Source organism: Bos taurus, chromosome 7 (genome assembly GCF_002263795.3).
Source record: "Bos taurus isolate L1 Dominette 01449 registration number 42190680 breed Hereford chromosome 7, ARS-UCD2.0, whole genome shotgun sequence".
Classification (NCBI taxonomy): Eukaryota; Metazoa; Chordata; class Mammalia; order Artiodactyla; family Bovidae; genus Bos; species Bos taurus.
In genome coordinates, this window is record NC_037334.1 from 12,461,964 (window position 1) to 12,483,429 (window position 21,466).

General features: G+C 57.4%; 3 protein-coding genes across 15 annotated transcripts in view; 2 read left to right on the plus strand and 1 right to left on the minus strand.

Annotated features, from left to right (window-relative positions):
- The first annotated feature begins 1,082 nt into the window (after positions 1–1,082).
- On the plus strand, positions 1,083–10,195 carry TRMT1 (tRNA methyltransferase 1). Of its 3 annotated transcripts, none has more exons than XM_015471951.3 (17): positions 1,083–1,169; positions 1,473–1,676; positions 1,760–1,815; positions 2,286–2,428; positions 2,602–2,789; positions 4,499–4,614; positions 4,703–4,815; positions 6,736–6,884; positions 7,092–7,178; positions 7,266–7,335; positions 7,425–7,559; positions 7,643–7,728; positions 8,073–8,181; positions 8,266–8,342; positions 9,487–9,606; positions 9,697–9,826; positions 10,022–10,195. In XM_015471951.3, exons 2-17 carry the CDS (start codon positions 1,492–1,494, stop codon positions 10,169–10,171), a joined length of 1,914 nt encoding a protein of 637 aa, XP_015327437.2. In that variant the 5' UTR covers positions 1,083–1,169; positions 1,473–1,491; the 3' UTR covers positions 10,172–10,195. The 3 variants fall into 3 exon arrangements, with proteins under 3 accessions (XP_015327437.2, XP_059744312.1, NP_001193303.1); NM_001206374.1 differs by having other exon boundaries at positions 1,108–1,169; positions 1,392–1,676; positions 10,022–10,194; XM_059888329.1 differs by lacking the exons at positions 6,736–6,884; positions 7,092–7,178; positions 7,266–7,335 and having other exon boundaries at positions 1,392–1,676.
- An 83-nt stretch (positions 10,196–10,278) lies between these two features.
- On the plus strand, positions 10,279–17,746 carry LYL1 (LYL1 basic helix-loop-helix family member). 3 transcript variants are annotated; one of them, XM_010806698.4, is made up of 4 exons: positions 10,279–12,290; positions 13,719–14,074; positions 14,158–14,249; positions 15,329–17,746. In XM_010806698.4, exons 2-4 carry the CDS (start codon positions 13,740–13,742, stop codon positions 15,745–15,747), a joined length of 846 nt encoding a protein of 281 aa, XP_010805000.2. In that variant the 5' UTR covers positions 10,279–12,290; positions 13,719–13,739; the 3' UTR covers positions 15,748–17,746. The 3 variants fall into 3 exon arrangements, with proteins under 3 accessions (XP_010805000.2, XP_005208681.2, NP_001180003.3); XM_005208624.5 differs by lacking the exon at positions 10,279–12,290 and adding an exon at positions 12,484–12,775; NM_001193074.3 differs by lacking the exon at positions 10,279–12,290 and having other exon boundaries at positions 13,740–14,074; positions 15,329–15,877.
- Positions 16,272–21,466, minus strand: part of NFIX (nuclear factor I X) — a 97,868-nt gene continuing 92,673 nt past the window's right edge. For all 9 annotated transcript variants that reach the window (XM_024994872.2, XM_059888550.1, XM_059888548.1 and 6 more), the window contains one exon: positions 16,272–20,518. In XM_024994872.2, the coding sequence (XP_024850640.1) occupies positions 20,504–20,518 (15 nt within the window). In that variant the 3' untranslated portion in view covers positions 16,272–20,503. The remainder of the gene's footprint in view (positions 20,519–21,466) is intronic.

The following is a 21,466-nucleotide window of genomic DNA, read 5'->3' on the forward strand; positions in this document are numbered from 1 at the left end:
CCCGGTTCCCGCCCCCGAGGCTAGGCCAGCCGAGCGCCGAGTGCGGCCCTTCGTCCCTCCTCAGTCTCCTCCCTCTACCCCTCGGAATCACGGTCGCAACCTAAGCTATGCTGGAGAGTTCGAGTCCCGATCTCGCCACTTTTTAGTCCCGCGATCTTAAGCAAGTGGCTCTATCTTTCGGAACTTTAGTTTCCTGGAAAAAAGCAAAGAGTAATGCCTGCTGTTTATTGGGCCAGGCACTGTTTTATAGGTTCTTTATGGGATTATCTCGTTTAAACTTCACGGTAATATCTTTAGGTAGGAATTATTTTATCAACACACACACGCTATAGAAAAAAAAAAAAAAGAGGCACATAGAGGTGAAGAAACGTGCTCAAGATCACACAGCAAGGAAGTGAAGACGGGGGCTAGATTCAAACTCAGGCCCAATAAACAACAGTAGAACTTAGTATGTGTATGACGTTTATGCGACGCCAGATTCCATTCTAAGCATTTAACTCATTTAATTTTCATCACAACTCAAAAACGAACGTTTAAAAAAAATTTGCCCATTTTGCCAACGAGGAAATACAAGCAGAGGGAGTTAAGAACAACTTACTGAGGGTTTACTATGTGAGAGCCTACTTTGCACATTTTCAAGGCATTCTGCCCTTTAATCTTTGCTCTGTCTTGGAAGTTAGGAGTCTTTTTTAACAGGTAAAGATGGTGAAGCCCAGAGAGTTTAAGCAACTTGTCAAGAGCATGTGGTACTACGGGGATTCAAACGCAGTAAATCTGATTTCACAGCCTGAGTGATTTCTGCAGGGTCCCCTGAAATGATGTGTTTTACAGAAGCCAACACACAGGAGACGATCAGTAGGTATTGGGTTTCTCCGCTTACCGCCCCTCTTCTGAGCCTCACCTTCCTCATCCGTGAAATGGGGCTAGTGACGTGTCTCCCCTCGCCCCCCGCCCCAAGGGAAGCCGCAGTGATTAAGTCCACCGCACAACATGTTCAGCGCTTTTCGCCATGCATTTTGATCCCAATCGTCCACTGTAGTCAACCATCACTGATTGACTGAATTCTGTCACATGATCTGCCCGCCCTCTGTGCCAACATGTCGGCGCCCAGGTCCTAATCCGGCAAGCGTGCACCGAGACCAGTTCGATTTTCGGTGTCTCGAGAGACGGTGAGAAGGGCCTGGGAGACGCGAGGAGGGATCCGGACCATGGGTGGACCCGCTCGAGAGCTTCCGGCTTCTCAAGCGTATTCTCCAAAGATGGGGGGTGGTGTCACTTTACCGAGGTCCCGGGGTCTCTTTAGTCCCTACTTTACAGCTGTCTAGGCCACCCGGCCCAGAAACGCAGCTATCTGATGCTTTGGCTATTCCCTCTTCTACCCTCCCAACCAGGACTGGCGGGCAGAGGCGCGCGCGGATGTCCCGTGCGAGGACCGTTCTGTGGCTAAGCCCGACTCTCCGCTCCGTTCTCAGTCTCTATAGAGCCCGGTTTATGGAGGGGCAGCCCCAAGGGCCGCCAAATTCAGCAGCCATGGAGAATGGCACCGAGCCGGACGGAGAAGAGCGCCCACCTGGGTTCCAGGAGACGACGATCACCGAGGGGGCCGCCAGGATCGTCTTTCCCAACGCCAACGAAGTTTTCTACAACCCAGTGCAAGAGTTCAACCGGGACCTAACGTGAGCAGGGATCCGGGGTCAGCTTGGCAGAGGGCAATGGGTCTGAGATAGAGGGGTGTGAGCTGACTCTCCGTCTCCCGCAGATGCGCTGTGATCACGGAATTTGCTCGTATTCAGCTTGCGGCCAAAGGAATCCAGAGTGAGTGAAGGTCCAGGCTCCTGATGGGCCGGGGTATCACACACAGCTCTCTCGGTGCCCCGCCCCTTCTGTCCCTGACCTTGCAGAAAGGCTCCAGCCTTATATAGCAGGTCCTGGGCTCAGCTCCTTAGCCTGTCTCCAGGGACGATTTTCTTCCCTGCATCTTCTGTATACCGAAGAGTTCGTGCATGCTCAGTTGCTCAGTCCTGTCCAACTCTTTGCCACCCCATGGACTGTCCAGGCTCCTCTGTCCATGGGATTTCCCAGGCAAGAATACTGGAGTAGGTTGCCATTTCCTCCTCCAGGGGATCTTCCCCACCCAGGGATTGAACCTTTATCCCTTGCGTCTCCTGCATTGCAGGTGGATTCTTTGCTGCTGAGCCACCTGGGAAGCACATACTGAAGAGTCGGGGGAGGTTTCTCAGAGGGCACTTTGATATCCCCTGACTTGTGCTTCTGGGTGGCTGCAGTCAAGGTGCCAGGTGAGAAGGATGTGCAAAAGGTGGTCGTGGACTTGTCAGAGCCAACGGAGGACAAGGCTGAACTGAAAGAGGGTGCAAACCTGGCCCTGGAAGACCAGCCTCGAACAGCCGCCGTGGGGGAGATCTGTGAGGTGGGGCCTGAACATAGGCAGCAACCCTGGAGTCTAGTGGGTGATGAAGGAAGGAAGAATCCTGGAGGGGGCGGGCTAGAGGAGGTCGGGGGCGGTGGGGGCTCCTTGAGGGGTGGGGGATCCAGCAGAGGATGGCGGTGTGGATGTGAATGGGGCTCTGCTTACTCCAACAGGAAGGCCTGCGAGTGCTGGAAGGCCTGGCAGCCTCCGGCTTACGTTCCATTCGCTTTGCTCGAGAGGTGCCTGGTCTCCGATCCGTGGTTGCCAATGACGCCTCTGCCCGAGCTGTGGATCTTATGCGCCGTAATGTGCAGCTCAACGAAGTGGCCCACCTGGTACAGCCCAGCCAGGCAGATGCCCGGTAGGTGCTGGGCATAGAGTGCTGGCCACTGGAACAAAGTCACCTGGGGTCACATCCTGGCTGTGTCATATTCTTGCTTCGTGATCTTGAGAGAGTGGCTGTAGCCTCTCTGAGCCTGTTTCCTTGTCTGTGAAACAAGGACAGTAGTTTTATAGGGGTTGGTGTATTGATTATACTTGTATAGTTTGTGCTCACAGGTGGATATAAATACCATTATGGACTCCATTTCAGACTTAACTTCCTGCACTTTAAAAAACTATTTATTTATTTTTATTTATTTGTTTGGCTGCCCTGGGTCATAGTTGTGGCACCCAGGATTCTCCATCTCCGTTGTGACATGCGAACTCTTAGTTGTGGCATGTAGAATCTAGTTCCCCGATCAGTCGGGATGGAAACCGGGCCCCCTGCGTTTGTGAGCGTGGAGTCTTAGCCACTGGACCACCAGGGAAGTCCCATCTTCTTGCACTTTTATTCAGTCAAGTGAACCAGTGTATATCCAGTGCTCGTCACCATTCTTACTGTCAGGACTGCGTCGGTAAACAATACAGATAAAACCCCTGACCTTGTGGAGTTGATAATGCAGGGATCAGCAAACTACAGCCTGCCAGGCCCACAGCCTGTTTTTGTGTGTGTGTATTTTTCTTAATGGCCTGCTATCTAAGAATGTCTCTTCCATTTTTAAAGGTTTAGAAAAAGAAGAATATGTGACGGACCACATGTGGTCCTAAAATATTTACTACCTGACCCCTTACACAAAATAAATGAATTAAAAATATTTGCTGGGGACTTCCTGGGCCGTCCAGTGGTTAAGACTTTTTGCTTCCACTGCAGGGGCTCAGGTTCCATCTTTGGTTGGGGAACTAAGATCCTACATGGTTTTCTGACCATATTAGAATCTGATAGGAAGCACAGATGATGACAAATAAGTAAACTGTGTAGCGGTGAGAAATGCTGGAGGGAGCGGGGAAATCCAGGGTATAAAGGGTGGAGGAAGGGAGGGAGGGTTCCTGTTACAAATAACTTGGTCAATAGGATTTGCATTTTCTCACCTGCAGAGAACAACAATAGTTTCAAATCTGTGGAAGATTCTTGAATTAATACATCTATAAACTGCCTGAAATGGTGTCAATTATATATGTGCTACGGGCTTCCCAGGTGGCTCAGGGGTAAAGAACCTGCCTGCCAATGCAGGAGACTTGGGTGTGATCCCTGGGTTGGGAAGATCCCCTGGAGGAGGAAATGGCAACCCACTCCAGTATTCTTGCCTGGAGAATCCCACGGACAGAGGAGTCTGGTGGGCTACAGTCCATGGGGTCACCAGGAGTTGGATACAACTGAGCATGCACACACATATATGTTCTACATCAGTATTGACTAGTTTTTTTTTTTTTTTTTTGGCCACACCATTCCGCAGGTGGGATCTTAGTTCCCTGACCAGGCATCAAACCCTTGGGCCCTGCAGTGAAAGCATGGAGTCCAAACCACTGGACCACGAGGGGAGTCTCAGTATTGGCTATTATTATTGCCATTGTTAGATGAGTAGCAGATCCAAGGAGGAAAAGTTAATACAGTTAGCAAGTGGCTGAGCCAGAATCTAAACCTGGGCAGCTGGCCCCCAAGTCCAGGCCCAAACCATCACATGGCGTGAGTGTGAGGCTGTGGAGGGGTCCCTGGGGCAGCGGGCTGAAGATCTGCCTCCTTGCTCCCAGGATGCTGATGTACCAGCACCAGAAGGCGTCGGAGAGGTTTGACGTCATCGACCTCGACCCTTACGGCAGCCCCGCCTCTTTCCTGGATGCAGCCGTGCAGGCTGTGAGTGAAGGAGGTGAGGCCCCCCTGCTGCGGGGGGTCCGAACAAACGGAGTAGGGCTTGGGGCGTTACCGAGTTTTCACTGCTCCCTCCCTCCCCACAGGGCTGCTGTGCGTCACCTGCACAGATATGGCGGTCCTGGCGGGGAACAGCGGGGAGACCTGCTACAGCAAATACGGGGCCATGGCCCTCAAGAGCCGGGCCTGCCACGAGATGGTGAGAGGCCTCCGGGCTCGCCTCCCCGCCCCCCAGACCTGCTCAGCTTCCTCCAGGCAGCCAGAGCCAGATCCATCCCCAGACGTTGACCACAAACGTGTTCTTTTTTTATATATATGAAGTTTATTTATTTTTATTTATTTATTGGCTGTGTTGGGGTTTCATTGCTGCACAGGCTTTTCTCTAGTGGCAGCAAGCCGGCAGCTACTCCCTAGTTGCGGTGCACCGTCTTCTCTTACAGCGGAGCATGGGCTCTAGAGCTCGTGGGCTCAGTAGTTGTAGCTGCCAGGCTCTAGAGCACAGGCTCGCTAGTTGTTGCGCACAGGTTTGTTTGCTCCAAGGCATGTGGGATCTTCCTGAATTGGGGATGGAATCCATGTCTCTTGCCTTGGCAGTTGGATCCTTTACCACTGAGCCACCTGGGAATCCCGACAAGCACGTTATTTCTTTTATTATTATCTTTAAAAAAAATTATTTTTATTTATGTATTTAGCTGTGCCAGGTCTTAGTTGCTTACTTGAGGCATGTGAATTCTTAGTTGCTGCATGTGGGATCTAGTTCCCCCACCAGGGATTGAACCCAGGCCCCCTGCACTGGAAACGTGGAGTCTTAGCCTTAGTCTTAGCTTTAGGACACTAGGGAAGTCCTGACATGCATGTTTTTTAACCAGCATAATTCCTGAGAGCATGCATGGCTGCAAATTGGTTGGGGGGGGGGGGAGTTTTTCCTAGGATAAGAGTGGGTGATTACATTCTTCTTTTTCTCCTTTTAAAAAAAAAAAAAATTTTTTTTTTAATTAATTTGGCTGCACTGGTCTTAGTTTCGGCATGTGGGATCTAGTTCCTTGACCAGGGATGGAACCTGGTCCCCCTGCATTGGGCGTGTGGAGTCTTAGCCACTGGACCACCAGGAAACTTCCACATTATTCTTTCTAGTATTCTCTATTTCAACAACTGCAGTTTTGTTTTTTTTTTGGCCATGCCTTGTGCCTTGCAGGATCTTGTTTCCCAGACCAGGGATTGAAACTTCGGCCACAGCAGTGAAAGCCCTAAACGTTAGACCACTGGGGAACTCCAGTGGTCTAGCGTTCTTTTTTAAAGGCAGTTTTTCCAGTTTTGTGTTTGGCTCTGAATTCAGGTCCTAGTTTTGCTGGTGGCTTTGGACAAGTGACTTCACCTTTTCCGGGCCTCCATTTTTGCATCTGTGAAATGGGTGTGATGTTGGCCCAGAGCCCATGGAGTTGCTGTGGAGATTCAAGAAGGCAAGGCTGGCTATGTCAGGGGGCTGGAAAAGGAGGGCTCTTGTCCTTGGTCTTTAGGAGCCCTGCTAGTCAGCTCAGGGAAGTGCTACCTCCTTGCTGAGTCAGAGCCTCACTGCAGCCTTGGGCCACATCACCCAGCATGGGGCATACATGCAGTGTTAACTGGAAGCCATTTGGTTAACCGGTCTGTGCTTTGTTTCCTTGGGCTTCTCTGGTGACTCAGTGGTAAAGAATCTACCTGCCATACAGGAGCCACAGGAGGCTTGGGTTTGATCCCTGGGTCCGGAAGATCCCCTAGAGAAAGGCATGGCAACCCACTCCAGTATTCTTGCCTGGAGAGTCCCATGGACAGAGGAGCCTGGTGTAACAGGGTAATAGGGTAACAAAAAGAGTCAAGAATGACTGAAGCAACTTGGCACGTACACACGCTTTCTTTCCTTAATCGTTTAGTGTCCCCAGTAGGGCCAGAAAGAGACAGACTGGTGTGATTTTACAGATGGGGAAGCTGAGGCTCTCCCTTGCCAAGGGTCACTCAGCGCTGGGCTCAGAACCCGACAAGCCGGTCCTGCCTCTGTACCTGTGAGCCCCTGGTGTGGCTCCGTGTAGGGAAGGTGGCGGCAGGGGCAGGGCTGATGGCTGGCACCCATCCCCCACACCAGGCCCTGAGGACTGTCCTGCACAGCCTGGATCTCCGTGCCAACTGCTACCAGCGCTTTGTGGTGCCACTGCTCAGCATCAGCGCTGACTTCTATGTACGGGTTTTTGTTCGTGTCTTCACTGGTCAGGCCAAGGTCAAGGCCTCAGCCAGGTAGTCTGGGGCAAAGAAGGGTGATGGATGGAAAGAGGCAAGAGGATCTTTCCCAGGGTTGGTTGGTGGGCAGGAGTTGGGGGACATGGTCCTGCCTTGGGGAAATGTTGGGGGGGGGGTGTCCCAAAGGGAGTCCAGTCAGGCTGAAGGAGGAGCTGGGATATGGTGACCATGCTAGGAACTGGCGGCTGCCCTTGTCCCCCACAGCAAGCAGGCGCTGGTGTTCCAGTGCGTGGGCTGCGGGGCCTTCCACCTGCAGCGTCTTGGCAAAGCATCAGCAGCCTCCGGTGGCCGGTGAGCAAGGGTGAGCTGGGGAGGAAGGGGAAGGGGACAACCCAGCCAAGGTTGCCACCCCGCCCAACCTTACCCCTCTTTGAGCAGGCTCAAGTTCTCTGCAGCCTGCGGCCCCCCCGTGGCCCCTGAGTGCGAGCACTGTGGGCAGCGACACCAGGTGGGGCGAGGCAGGTCTGGGGGGAGCATTTGAAGGCGGAGGGCCTGGCATTCTTGGTCCCTGCTCATCTGGTCCCTGTGTGTTCGCAGCTTGGTGGCCCCATGTGGGCAGAGCCCCTCCATGACCTGGAATTCGTGGGCCGTGTCCTCGAGGCTGTGAGCGCCAACCCTGGCCGCTTCCACACCGCAGAGCGGATCCGAGGAGTGCTGAGTGTCATCACGGAGGTGGGGACCGGGGCCTGTGACCAGAAGTGGGGCAGCCATCCATCCTTGATGGGCCCCACACCTATCCCATGGTCCTGCTACAGGAGCTCCCGGACGTGCCTCTCTACTATACGCTGGACCAGCTGAGCAGCACCATCCACTGCAACACACCCAGCCTCCTGCAGCTGCGGTGAGGCTGGGCCTGGGCTGGAGCCTGTGCCGGAACCCCTGGGTGCCCTTGGGCGAGTTGGGCCCCTCTTGGGCCAGAGTCCCCTGGAAAGTAGAGATCAAACATAATGCAGGTCTAGGGCTTCTCATGCACGAGGGCTTAGACCAGTTCTTAGAAGCCATGAGCCCTGGCCAGGGGGGATGTTAGGATCTTGCTGTTAGGATGGCTGGCATCATGCAGGCATTGCAGTCACCGGTAGATATACAGCCATACGAGGCCATGAAACTAGGCTCACACCCCAACACATGGGTCAGCACTGACTTCGGGGTCCAGCCTTCCCCCTCACCATCCCTCCTGGTCCCCAGGTCGGCCCTCCTCCACGCTGGCTTCCGGGTCTCCCTCTCCCATGCCTGTAAGAATGCTGTGAAGACAGACGCTCCCTCCTCGACCCTCTGGGACATCATGCGGTGCTGGGTGAGGCCCGGCCTGACCAGGTGGGATCGGGGAGGCAGGGGGTGGTCAGTGCCAGTGCCCTGACCTCTGACCTTTGCCTCCCAGGAGAAGGAGTGTCCAGTGAAACGGGAGCGCCTGTCAGAGAGCAGCCCAGCCTTCCGCATTCTCAGCGTGGAGCCCAGGTACGGGCATGGTTACGGCTGCCTACGGGCTCGGGGAGTAGACGACCCGGACACTTCCCCTCATAGACACATGCTCATTTTTCAAGTGAGATCTGGAGTCCATCTACTCTCTCCCACCCCCTTCTGTCCTCTCCCTCTTCTGGCCCCAGTTCTGCTCATCTGAACCAATGCAGTCCCCATCCCCCTGGTCCCCCAGCTCCTCCCCATCATGAGCTGTTCCCTGGACAGCAGCCAGAGGGCACCTGTGAGCACAAGTCAGATCCCGGCCCTCCTCTCCTCAGAACCCTCTGTGGCTCCCACCTGACCCAGTGGAAACAGTTCTGTCTGCAGGCCCTGTACTGTCTTCCCATCACTTCCCTGCTCTCATTTGGCCCTCCTACCTCCGCTCCTGCACCCTGGCCTCCTCACTCAAACTTGGCAGGCGCAACCTCTGCATGGCAGTTCCTTCTGCCTAGAGTGCTGTCCTTAGGTTCCCCCACGGCTCTTCCCAAATTTTCTTCCTGTGTCCCTGTTGCCCTGTTCTCACCGCACTCCTTCCCAGACTCCCCGTTGCTCTACCCTGCTCCCTTATGTCCTCACACAATATAATTTGCTAGTTTCTTCCTTTATTATTTTTGGCTGTGTGGGGTCTTCATTGCTGTGCATGGGCATTTTCTAGTTGGAGTGAGTGGGGGCTACTCCCTAGTCGCGCTGCTCGGGCTTCTTCTCGTGGTGGCCTTTCCTGTTGCGGCTCTAGGCGCACAGGCTTCGTAGTTGTAGCGTGTGGGCTCAGCAGTTGCAGCATACAGGCTTAGTTGCTTCATGGCATGTGGGATCTTCCCAGACCAGGGATTGAACCCTGTCCCCTGCATGGGCAGGCGAGTTCTTAACCCCTGGAGCACCAAGGAAGGCCAGCTGTCTGATTTCTGACTTGCCTCCTTGCTCGTCTGTCTTAGGCATTAGAATGTCAGCTTTACTGGCAGCAGATTTGAGGCCCACTGTAGGCACTCAATAAATGTTTATTAAATAAATGATAGAAGCCCTGCACCTGCAGACACAGTTTTCCCAAGGTCCATCGAGCTGCACCGACGTGGGCAGGCAGCCTAGGTGGTGTGTGCCCAGCCGCCTGGCAGATGCCTTTCAACCCCCACTCCCATTTCCCCAGGCTGCAGGCCAACTTCACCATCCGGGATGATGCCAACCCCAGCTCCCGCCAGCGAGGACTCAAGCGCTTCCAGGCCAACCCTGAGGCCAACTGGGGTCCCCGGCCCCGTGCCCGGCCAGGGTGAGCGAGAGTTGGGTGAATGAAGGTGGGGCTTAGCTGGGGGGAGTGGGCACAAAGGCCGATGGAGCCTCCCCTCGTCTCCCTACACAGAGGCAAGGCAGCAGGAGAAACTGTGGAAGAGAGACGTAGGCTGCTCCAAAATAAGCGAAAAGAGCCGGTGGAGGACCCAGCTGAGCGGGCTGCCTGGCTCAAAACATTTCCCTGCAAGAGGTTCAAGGAGGTGAACCAAACCACCCCCCAACCGAAGTACCCATGGGTTCTCCCAGCTACAGGACTGGGCCAATGGGCCAGCAGGGCTGGGGGAGGTGGGACCAGTCAAGTGGGTGGGAGTGAGCTCCCTATCCAGGGAAGGAACCCAGAGGAGGCTGCTGTGCTCCAGAATGGGGTTCATTCACACCCATTGTCTTCCTACCAGGGCACCTGTCAACAGGGGGGCCAGTGCTGCTACTCGCATAGCCCCCCCTCACCTAAGGCCACTGCTGAAGCCACCCCCACTGACTGTCCAGAGGCCCCCAGTCAGAACCCCGCTGAGCCTGGGGCTGCTACTGGTCCAGGCACAGAGTGAGCTAATAAAGACCTTTTCACTTTCCTCTGACTGTCATTTGTCTGAATGGGGAGGCTGCCTGGGGTTTCTCTGTCCATCTACCTAAGGGGCTCTGTTCGTCTCTTTAGCTCCTTGTCTGAGGGCTGTTTCTCTGCCCATCTGTTTTATTGATTTTATTTAGTTTAAATGTTTTATTTATTTGGCTGCACTGGGTCTTAGTTGTGGCATGCAAGATCTAGTTCCTTGACCAGGGATCTCAAACTGGGGCGCCCTGCACTGGGAGCTCAGAGCCTTAGCCACTGGATCACCAGGGAAGTCCCTCTGTCCATCTGTTTTAACCCCCTTGGTGAGCTCTGTGCATCTGGTATGTTGGTCCCTGCCTGATGAGGTATTGTCAAGTGTTTCTGACTGGAGTGTTCTGTCTGTATTAGGGAGGTAGGGAGTTAACGGTTGCCTGCAAGGCGCTTTTGTTTGTGTAGTCCCTAAATTGGGTCCAACTCTTCTGCAACCCCTTGGACTATAGCCCACCGGGCTCCTCAGTCCATGGGATTCTCCAGGCAAGAATAGTGGAGTGGGTTGCCATTTCCTTCTCTAGCGGATCTTCCTGACCCAGGGATGGAACCTGCGTCTCCTGCACCGCAGGCAGCTTCTTTACCGCTGAGCCACACATTTGCTGGTGCCTGCCATTCCCAAGGTGGCCACGGGGCGGCAGCCGTGCGCTCACGCCCGCGGGGGCCTTTACCTTCTTCCCCTTCTTCCCATCCTCCAAGCGTGGGCGCACCCCCAGTACTCAGACCTGTCCTCTAGGCACTGCGCCCGCATATGGGCTCGCGCCCCAGTGTCTCCTCCTCCTCCTCGCCGCCTGGTTTCTCTGGCCCAGCTGCCCCTGAGGGCCCCAGTGGCGGAAACTGGACCGGAACCAGGCGCCTCCTGCATCCGCTCCAGACCAGGTGCTTCCTGCCCTGCGGCCCCTTGGGCTGGTACACTGAGGCACCCAGCAGCCTGTGGCAACCCTTTCCCCGCCAGAGCCGGGGAAGGTAGCAGCATTAACGAGAGGACTGGGGCAGAATCCCCACCCTGCCACGTGGTAGCCATGGGACCGTGGAGGCAGCCCTTACTGGCATCGTATCATCTGTACAATGACCCTAAACCTAATTCCAGAGCCCAACTAGTAGGCATCCCAGAGTTAACTCAAACATTCAGAACTGTACTCTGGCTTCCCTGGACAGTAGGATGGTTGTCTGTGGGGTTCTGGGTTTCACTTGATTCCTGAGTGTGAGCCTGCTCGGTGACTCACTCGTGTCTGACTCTTTGCCACCCCATGGACTTGCAGCCTGCCAGGCTCCTCTGTCCATGGGATTTCCGGGGCAAGAAGACTAGAGGGGGTTGCTGTTTCCTTCTCCAGAGGATCTTCCTGACCCAGGGATTGAACCCAGGGGCCTGCCTGGGCACTCCTGCAGTCACACGGGGCAAAGCATGACTGACCCAGGTGGGAGCACACCAGGGGTGGGAACAGGGTCATACCTTGAGCTTCATCACCATTCCAAGATATTGACCCAATGCCTCTTTATCACTGTCCACCCTGAAGTGGCCCACACAGCGGGACAAAGGCTCGGGGTCTCTGAGCTGGGGCCATGTGAGCCTGCGGGGAGAGGCCCCGGATGGCGGGGACCTGGTGGGCACACCTATCAGAAGGTTCTGCCACTGGCACTGGCCGCACCTCCCCAGCTGTGGTATTTTTCTTTAACCCTCCTGGACCTGGCGTGGTGGTGTGGAGGGTGCACCAGGGGCCCAAGACACTGGCCCAGCCTGGACACCCAGGGCCAAACTGTCAACACTGCCCTGCAGTCAGTGCAGGGTGGGGTTGGCAGAAGAGCGAGGAGGCACTCTTGTAGAAAGAGGAACCGGGCAGGCTGAGGAGGAGAAGGGGGCCCCTGGGTCACGAGGCCCCAGCAGAGCCGGAAAGGACTCTCCACCCCCATCAGCACAGGACAAGGGGTATTCAAAGCTGGAGGACAGGCCCAAGTAACATAGGGACTGCTGCGTTTCCGCCTCAGTTTCCCCTCTGCATGCAACCGGGCACCTCACTCTCAAGGGTGTATGCTGGAGCAGGGATCCTGCAGCGCCTGGGGGACAGAAGGTGAGGCCTTGAGGGTGACAGGCGGTCCTGCCTGCACTGGCGGGGGGCGGGGCCCGGAGGCCCGCGCTCGGGGGATCCCCGCCCGCCGGGTTTCCTCCGGGGTCAGCCCGGCTCCTTATCAGGCGCGGCCAGGCAGCCAGGCCCTTATCTGCACTGGCCCAGCATCCTCCAGCCACTGCGCCAGGGGTGAGAGGGAGGAAACCGGGCCGCCAGGGGCGGGGAGAGGGTGGGCGGCCTGGAGCTGCTCACTTTCCCTGGAGGGACCTGGCCTGTTGCTGCCGCTGCTTCTGCCGCGGTGGCCCTTGGGAGCCAAGGAAGAGGGGTGGCCCGACGCCACAGCCCGGAGGGGGCGGTCGACTAACTACCAGGGCCACGGAGCACAGAGGCTGGAGCAGGGTGCTGGTGTCTCGCCTGAACCTGGAACCGCATCCTAGCCCTGGAGGACAGAGTCAGGGCCATCTGCAGGCAGCCGTAGCAGTGCTGGGGTAAGAGTGGAGTGGGCCTGAAAACGGGATCCCAGACCCACCTGCAGTCATTCATTCTTTTCTGCCTTCATGCATCTGGTGGGCCCACTAAGTAAGAGGCCGAGCAGCTTCCCCAGGGTCTAGCTAGGGAAGACAGGGCAGAGGGGCTAGCAATCCCCGATGTTGCCGGGACACTCCGGGCCGCGAGGCCAGCAGTGAGCAGGGCTGTGGAAGCAGGGTGCAAAGGGGTGGTTACTGCTTATGGGTAGCGTGGGTGAGAGGATGCCAGAGCCAGAGAGAGGACTTGTGCATGACTGTGTGCCGGGGAATAGGGTTAGCATCCGGAGTCATAGTGTCAGCAGTGGAGTCATGGGGCTTGTAAGGGGGAGATTTGGGAGGAGGGGGTCACTGGAGTGATTATGGAGGACTTTCAGGGTCTGACATGGAGACAATGAAAGAGCCTCAGGGTTAGAGCCAAGGACCCCATGGTCAACCTGGGGGCAGTGGTAAGTGAAGGTCAGCCAGCCATGTAGAGTTGGCAAGGTCCATAGTGTCAATGAAGGGTCTTGGATCTGAGGGTTATGGGGGTATCCTGTGGTCAATGGGTCTGTCATGGTTCCCTGCCTTACCCCTCCCTCCAGGCTCCAGGCCAGAGAGGGTTCTGGAAGAAGGGAAATTTGCTCAGGGGCTCCGCAACTAAGGCCTCATGGGTCACAGACAGCTCAGAAGCATCACTGCTGAGCTCAGTGCTGCACTGCACCTCAGTGGGCACCCCCTGTCCTTGTGTTGGACCCCCTCCCATGTCCTGGGAGTTTCTGGGCCCACTTCCCATCTGCCTTTGCCCGTCGGACTGCCACCCCACCCCCACCCCAGTCTCCCTCCAGGTGAGGGCTTGCTCTGTTGGGTTAAGGGTAGGGGGTGGCATTTGCCTCCTCCCTCCCCACTGGCTTCATTCCTCCCACAGGTGAGCACCCCCTCGGGGTCCATGTGCCCGCCCGAGGCCCAGGCGGAGGTGGGCCCCACCATGACCGAGAAGGCCAAGATGGTGTGTGCTCCCAGCCCGGTGCCTGCCCTGCCCCCAAAGCCTGCCTCGCCTGGGCCCCCAAAGGTGGAGGAGGTGGGCCACGGAGGCTCCGTCTCGCCACCCAGGCTGCCCCCTGGCGTGCCAGTGATCAGCCTGGGCCACACCAGGCCCCCAGGGGCAGCCATGGCCACCACAGAACTCAGCACCCTCCGTCCCCCGCTGCTGCAACTCTCTGCCTTGGGAACCGCCCCACCCCCCCTGGCCCTGCATTACCACCCTCACCCGTTCCTCAACAGGTCAGTGGGGGACCGGGGCCTGGGGGGAATCCAGGGGCAGGGTCCTTACCCACAAGGCATTAGTGACCCACGACCCCTTACAGCCTCTACATTGGGCCAGCAGGACCTTTCAGCATCTTCCCTAGCAGCCGGCTAAAGCGGAGACCAAGCCACTGTGAGCTGGAGCTGGCTGAGGGTGAGTATGGGTTTATGTCCACCCAACTGTCTCTCCTGGGGCCCACGTCTGCCCTACAACCTTCCACTGGGAAAACACTGGGAAAAGTGATGCCCCTGCACACAGACACACACAGGGGCTCAGTACTCAGGTTACACTCATGCAGCAAAACCACAGACTCATGGCCAGTTCTACAACAACCCCTGTCACCCAACAAGCCACAGCGATTCATGGCAAAACAGCACAGCATGGGGGCTCCATTCGCATGCACAGCCACACAGGAAACAGCCACAGGGCAACATCCACTCAAGAGACAGCCACAGGACCACAACCACACAGGAGGCAGATACACAACCACAGCCACTGAGGTCCACAGCCACACAGGAATTAGCCACACAACCACAGCCACATGGCAGTGATCACACACCACAGCCATGTGGATATGCAGGAGTTTACATGACCACCTGAGAAAGGATAGGACCAATCACGATGAAGGAAACTCAGACCCACGAGCACACCCAGCCGCACAGAGGGACCACACAGAATGGGAATCACAAGGACAGCTCCCCAGCCACATTCCCAAGGGAACCCCAGCTGTTGACATAAAGGAGTGGACAGAGGTACAGGAGGCTTCGGTTATCTGCAACCTGGGCCTGTGATAGTCCTTGTCTAGGCAGCTTGGGGGCTTCCCTCTTAGCTCAGTGGGTAAAGAATCTGCCTGCAGTGCAGGAAACCCGGGTTTGATCCCTCTGTCGGGAAGATCCCCTGGAAAAGGAAATGGAGATCCACTCCAGTATTCTTGCCTAAAGAATCCTATGGACGCAGGACCCTGGCGGGCTACAGTCCACGGAGTCGCAAGAGTCGGACACGACTGAGCGACTAAACCACCACCACCACCAGGCAGCTTGGGGGTGGGGGTGCGGGGGTTGCTAACTGAGCTACACGTGGATCCTACACGTGAACCCCTTGGATGGAGAAAGCCTCAGTCCACTGCCAGTGTTGAAGTCCCCCGAGAGGGTGTTGGGAGTCTCAAGTAAGGGTAGGTGGGGGTGCCTGCCTCTCTTGGGCCATGGCGCCAATCCTGCCACTCCTATCCTCAGGGCATCAGCCCCAGAAGGTGGCCCGGCGCGTGTTCACCAACAGTCGGGAGCGCTGGCGGCAGCAGAACGTGAACGGCGCTTTCGCTGAGCTCAGGAAGCTGCTGCCAACGCACCCGCCCGACCGGAAGCTGAGCAAGAACGAGGTGCTCCGCCTGGCCATGAAATACATTGGCTTCCTGGTGCGGCTGCTGCGCGACCAGGCGGCGGCTCTGGCAGCAGGCTCCGCCCCTCCGGGGCCCCGCAAGCGGCCGGCGCACCGAGGCCTGGACGACGGCGGGGCCCGTCGTGGGCCGTGTCGCAGGGCCGAGGTAGTGGCGCGCCCCCAGCCCGCGCCTTCCGGCGGCCCCGACAGCAGCCGCGGTGGGACGGGCCGACCCATCAAGACAGAACAAGCGGCTGTGAGCCCAGAGGTGCGATGACCTCCACGATGTCGCCTCTGAGCCGAAGGGCACTGGAAAGCCAGCCCAGGGCCATCTAGGAAGGGGCGGACGACGTGCTCGCAGGGCCTGATCTGGACCGAATTCTCCCGAAGAAGGACCAGTGAGGAGTCCCCTACAGGGGAAAGGGCCCGGCGGTCCCGAAGGGCGACCGTCTCCCCCAGGGGCTTGAAGACCCTTTTATCGCCCACGGCCCGCTGGAAGTGGCCTTGTCCGCGTACCCCTTCCGCGGGGTGAGGTCCGGGAACCAACACATCAGAGTGGCCATTGGACCCAAAGGGGGCCTAATTTTCCCGAGCTGGGGTCACCGAGGGAGTTAAGCAGGGGCCTGAGAACACGCTCCTTTCTCACTGGCGCCCCCTCCCGGAGACTGAGAGATCCGCACTCCTCGACGGTGGCGGTGGCTGGCCTGGCTCGAGGCTGTGAGGCGCGGAATCCACGCGGCGACCCCATCCCACCGATCCCGAACCTGCCCCGCACGATTGCGTTAGCGAAGGCTCGGGCGCTCTTGCTTTTGTTTTTCTTTATTTCTTTATTTCACATACACATTAGCCATTCAATGGAGAAGCCGGAGAGAGTCAGGCAAAGATGGTATAACAGAAGCGCAGTGACGGGGGCGGGGTGGGGTGGGGTGGGGCGGGGCGGAGAGGGAACGTACGGGCTGGCTGCCTACTTGCATTCCGCTAGGACACTGAAAACCCAGAAAACAAAACAGACAGTAAACTACCCTTGTTTCTTATGTATCTCAGTGCAGAGACGGGGGTGGAGGGCAGAGAGAGGGGGAGACCAGGCTGAAGGAAGAGGAGCGGAGGGACGGGGACGCTAAGGGGGAAGCACACCAAATCCATTAGTACTATATATAGAGATACTCGTATATACTGCGTTTCTTAGCCTAAGAAGAAACTTGTTTGACGGGACGGGCGGCCTTTGCGGTCCGCGATGCTGGTGCTGGTCGGGCGCACGGATCTCCCGGGCCGAAGCGGGGCTGGCCCAGGCTGGCTGGCGGGGGGACGGGGTGGGGGGCGCCCCAAGGGTGGGTGGGGGGAGCAGAGGCGGGGCTGGGGTGCCCCTCGGGCTCTCGATTGGGGGACGAAAATTCTCGTGACTTTATTGCTCCTTTATTTTCTCTCGTGTGTGGGGGAGGGTCCGTTCAGCACGGTCGGGGTGGGGAGGTGGTGGGTCGTCTGAGCCACCCGGCCCCTCTGGGACCCAGAGCGCGGCGTCCGCTCCGCCAGCACGGGGGTGAGAACAAGGCACTAGGTCGGCCGGCCAGCGCGGGGGCGGGTGTGTAAGGCAGTCGACGGGGGTTGGTTGCAGGGTGGGTAAGATGGGGCTGTGTGCGGGGCCGTGTGCGTGCGTGCGTGCGTGCGCGGGCCTGGGCGAATCGACCTGTCAGCTTGGCTGGTCCTATCCTGGAGCGTCGAGCCTTCCCCGTGCTCCCCGGAGGGTGACGGTGGTGGGGGGCGGGGGTGGGAGAAGTGATGTCGAGTCGCGGGCGCCGGGGAACGGGGAGGGTGGGGTGGGGAAGAAACTACCAACTTGCCGAGCGCGCTCCTGATAATGCTGGTGAGGGTCAAGTTGGCGTCTGGCTCAAAGAAGGACGCTTTGGGGACCTCTGAGGGAGGGAGGGGACCTTTGTTCGTTGGCATTGACCTCTGCGGGGGAGGGGCTGGGGACCCGCCGCCGCGCCCCCGGGCCCGGACCGTGGATCGGGCGAGGAGGGGGCGCTGGGCCCCAGGGAAGGGACGCCCGGGGAGACCCGCGGCCAGAGCAGCCCGCCGCCGGGCGCACGCCGCTGTCCCGTTCCGTTAAACTCAACAAAGAAGGGATATGCGTGTTCCTAACAAGTGCAGGATATTTAATTGATTCATAAACTTATGTATAATAGTTTGTGGGTTTTTTAAAACGTACTTTATAATGTAAGAAGCACCAGGGTTTTTATGTTGAATTATCTTTAAAATAATTTTCTCTCGTCCTTTTCCTTTTTGATCTTGTGTTGATTTTTAATGTCGAGGTTTTTTTTTTTTTTTAATTCTAAAATGTGAACGTTTCCTTCAGCCCTCCCACCGAAACCGAGAACGAACGACGAAGCAAATAAAAACCCCAGATCATCCTCGTCAACGCAGGAAAACGACTTAAAAAAAAAAAAAAAAACTGAAAACGAACGAAAAAAAAGGAAAAAACACTCAGCTTTCGTTATCCCCGCACAGGGCGGGGCAGGCCCGGTTCTTTTAGCGTCCCCAGAGCCGCGAGGACATTACAACAAAAATAGAATTTTTTTCTTAATCTCTTAACATACAAAGATAGGAAAACTCTCTGATGCATTGCACTTGGTTCAATGAAAAAAAAAAAAGTTCATTTCCCCCATATATATTTTTGTGGGTTTTTTTTTTTTTTCTCTTCTAACACGTCCCCACATCTCCTGTCGCCCTCGTCTGCCCCTCACAACGACACTTAGGAAAGGAGCGGCCCCCCACCCCCGTGCCCACCCGGGCAGCCCTACAGGGCGCGCTCCCGCCCCGGCCCAGCTGGCCTGCAGCTTCCGACCTCGCCTGGGCGGGCGCCCCGCAGACCCCCTGCCCCCGAGGGCCCACCGCGCCCGCCGCCCCGATTGTCTTCGAGGGAAGGGGCGCGCGCGGCCGGGCAGGGGGACGGGGTCCCTTCTGCTCCCCTCTCAGCTCTGACCCTGTTTAGCCAACCAAACTGAAAAATCATTGCACTTTGACCGCGCGTCACGCCCGGCCCACCCGGCCCCCCACCACCCCCCGCCCTACTCCCCACGACCCCCAGGCTCCCGCGGGTTCCCCCGTCCCCTGCTTCTCAGACCCAGTCCTCCCCGAGGGCTGCACGCGGATGGGGGAGGGGCTTCGCTCGACTTCCAACAAAAGCCACCCCTGGGGCCAGCCACCTCCTTGGTTCCAGCTGGGGAGGAGGCGACCGCTCGCCGGCCCCTTTAGCCCTAGGTGAGGGCCCTCCGCTCCTCCCCAGCCTCCTCCCTCCCCTCCTTCCCTCCCTTCGCTTGGGGCCACAGCCTCACAAACTAGATTCACAATAAATAAAGCCCAAAACCCACCCCTATGTGGTGCAATGTTGGGTTGCTTGACTTTCAGAGGATCCTGACCTGTGCTTTGTGTTTTCATACAGTTAAGGAGAGAGAAAGAGAGAGGCACAAGGACTCCAGAAAGGGGCGCAGGAGGGAGATGCAGGGAGGAGGGAGTAAGGCACAGAAAGACAAGCCAGCGGGGCCAAGCCACACCCTGGAGGGGGCTGGGCGTGCTCTTGCTCCCATCCCTCCCGGGGGGCTTCTGAAGACCCTCTGGACATGCCCCCAACCATCCCTTGGAGGAGGAGGGGGCTGCGGTGGGGAGGGGGGGGGAAGAGCTACTTCTTGCGGTGTGTTATCAAATTGTTCCCAAGTTGCTCAAATGGAGGGGTTCCCAATTGCAACAGCAAAAACCGAAACAATGAATGCCCCACCCCTAAATAAAGAGTAAAGACATTACAGCTGAAATCCAGAGAGAAGTGGCCATGGGGGTGGTGTGGTGGGGAAAGGGGGGGTAGGGCAGAGAAAGCTCCAAAACACTTTTTGAAAAAGGACGACACCCAACACCCTCCAAAGGAACTGAAAGTCGGCGAGCAGGACGCCTACCTAGCGCAGGTGGAGGTTTAGCCGACGGCAGCGGCGGCGGCTGCCTCACTCTCGCTCGACTCCGGGGTCCCCTTTCTGCTCCACTCTCCGGCCCCGCCGCGGCAGGGCTGTCTGCGGGAGGGGCAGGGGCGGGGACCGATGGGGCCGAGCATGGGCACCCGCATGCGGGGCTGGGGTGTGGGCGCCACCTGGGGGCCCGGCTCCCCTCACTCGTGGCCGGCCAGGACAGCGACCTTCCTGGCCTGCCTCAGGAGAGAGGGGAGAGGGCACCTGTCCCGGGCTGGGAGGGGCCCTCTGGAAAAGCATTCCAATTTTTCTCCTATGGACTGTACAGAGGGGCTTGGGGCCTGGGGAACTGGCCCTGCAGCTCAGGGTGGGGTGGCAGAACACCCTCCTTTCTGGAAGCATGAAACTAGCTCCAGGAGATGCCCCTTTCCTAGCCAGGGTTGGGGGGGACACTTCTAGCCCAAAGGAGGGGCAGTGGGATCTCAAGGCTACCCTGCCTCACCCAGTCCAGGCCAAGAAGCCAGAGGAAAGGCGGGGAGGGAGGGAGAGAGGGGGTGGAGTCTGCAGGGGAGAGCCCTGGGGATCTGCACCCCATCATCTTTACAAGCTGGTCCTCTGAGCTCCCAAGTGAAGCTCCGGCTGGAGTCAAGGGTGGGGTTCCCCTGGGAAGGGTGAGGGTAGGGGACAGGCCCCTTCAGAATTGTGCTGGTTGCTTTGTTTGGGGATTTTGCTCCTTCCCCAGAAGGCCGGGACGGGATGTGGGGGGAGGAAGGCAGTTCTGCATCCTTTCTTTCTGTCCTCTATTTGACAGAGTCCGTTTTGCATGTTTCTTTCTGCTTGGCTGCTGGCGCACAGCTCCACCGAGACCTCTTCCGAGGCTCTCTGAGAACTGAGCTGCTTCTGGGGGCCTGCAGGGGTCCCCGGGCTGGAGGAGAGAAGGGCTGAGTGGCTGACGACGTCTAATTTTTGCTTTTCGGTGGGGCTGGGCTGGGCTGGGGGATTTTTTTCCACGTCTCAAAATTTCTTCTCCCCCCGTTTGAGGAACCTCTTCTTTTCATTTTGTCATTTCTTTTGTCGATCTTATCAGAGGAACCAGGACTGAAATAGGACAAACAAAAAAAGAGGTGATATTGAGATGAGCAGGGGTCGGTGCCTTCTTGCCCCTACCTGGTCCTGGGACTCCAGATTGGTTCTTAAAGCCCCAGGGGGGTTCCAGCTCCAGTCGAGTCAAGGACACCAACACCTCCCGCAAGGGTCCCTCCTATGGGAATCCTACTCCCCCAAGAGACCCGCCTGCAGTGCTAGAGTCCAGCTGGCCTTCCCGTGGGCACAGTGCCCAGCGGGTGGGACCCCCATGGCTGGCGCTGGCATGGGCACAGACCTGGGATCTGGCCATGTTTCCAATTGTTAGGTTTTTGTGTGGGTCCTGGAGCAGGGGGGAGTATGCCAAGCTACAGCTTTTGTCCCCAGAGGGGTTTGGGGAGTGGGGTGGGGCAAGCCCAGCTTCTTGCTGAGTTTTCTTTCTGTCTCTTTGGATTAAAAGCAGAAATTCCCATCTGTATACCTCAGCTAAGGTCCCACAGGCTGAAAGGCTGGGGAGGAGTGGGTACCACATGACTTTTGTCCCTCACAGTACCAGGCCCAGGGGAAGGGATCAGTAGCCCAGTGGGCACCACGCCCTGGGGAACAACCTGAGGCTCCTCCAGGGGGCAGCTGCTTCCCTCAGGATGCCAGCAGGGGGCGCCGCCTTCCCACAAACGCTCTGGCAGCCACTAAGCACAAAACACACCCAGGGTGGACCCCCGGGACTGGGCTGCCTGGCAGTACCCTGCACAAAAGGCGCTGGCCCCACCTCATGGCCAGAAGGATGGGGTGGTGGGGGGCGGGGCTCCTCTATGGTCTACAGTGCCTGGTGGTACCCTTGGGACAAAATTGAAGGAGTCCTTGAACAAAATGCATCCTGGGGTCTCCCAGGCACTGGGTCACAGACTCAGGTCAGCAGAGGCCAAGCACAGCTAACTACAGAGCACGCACAGGTACAGACGC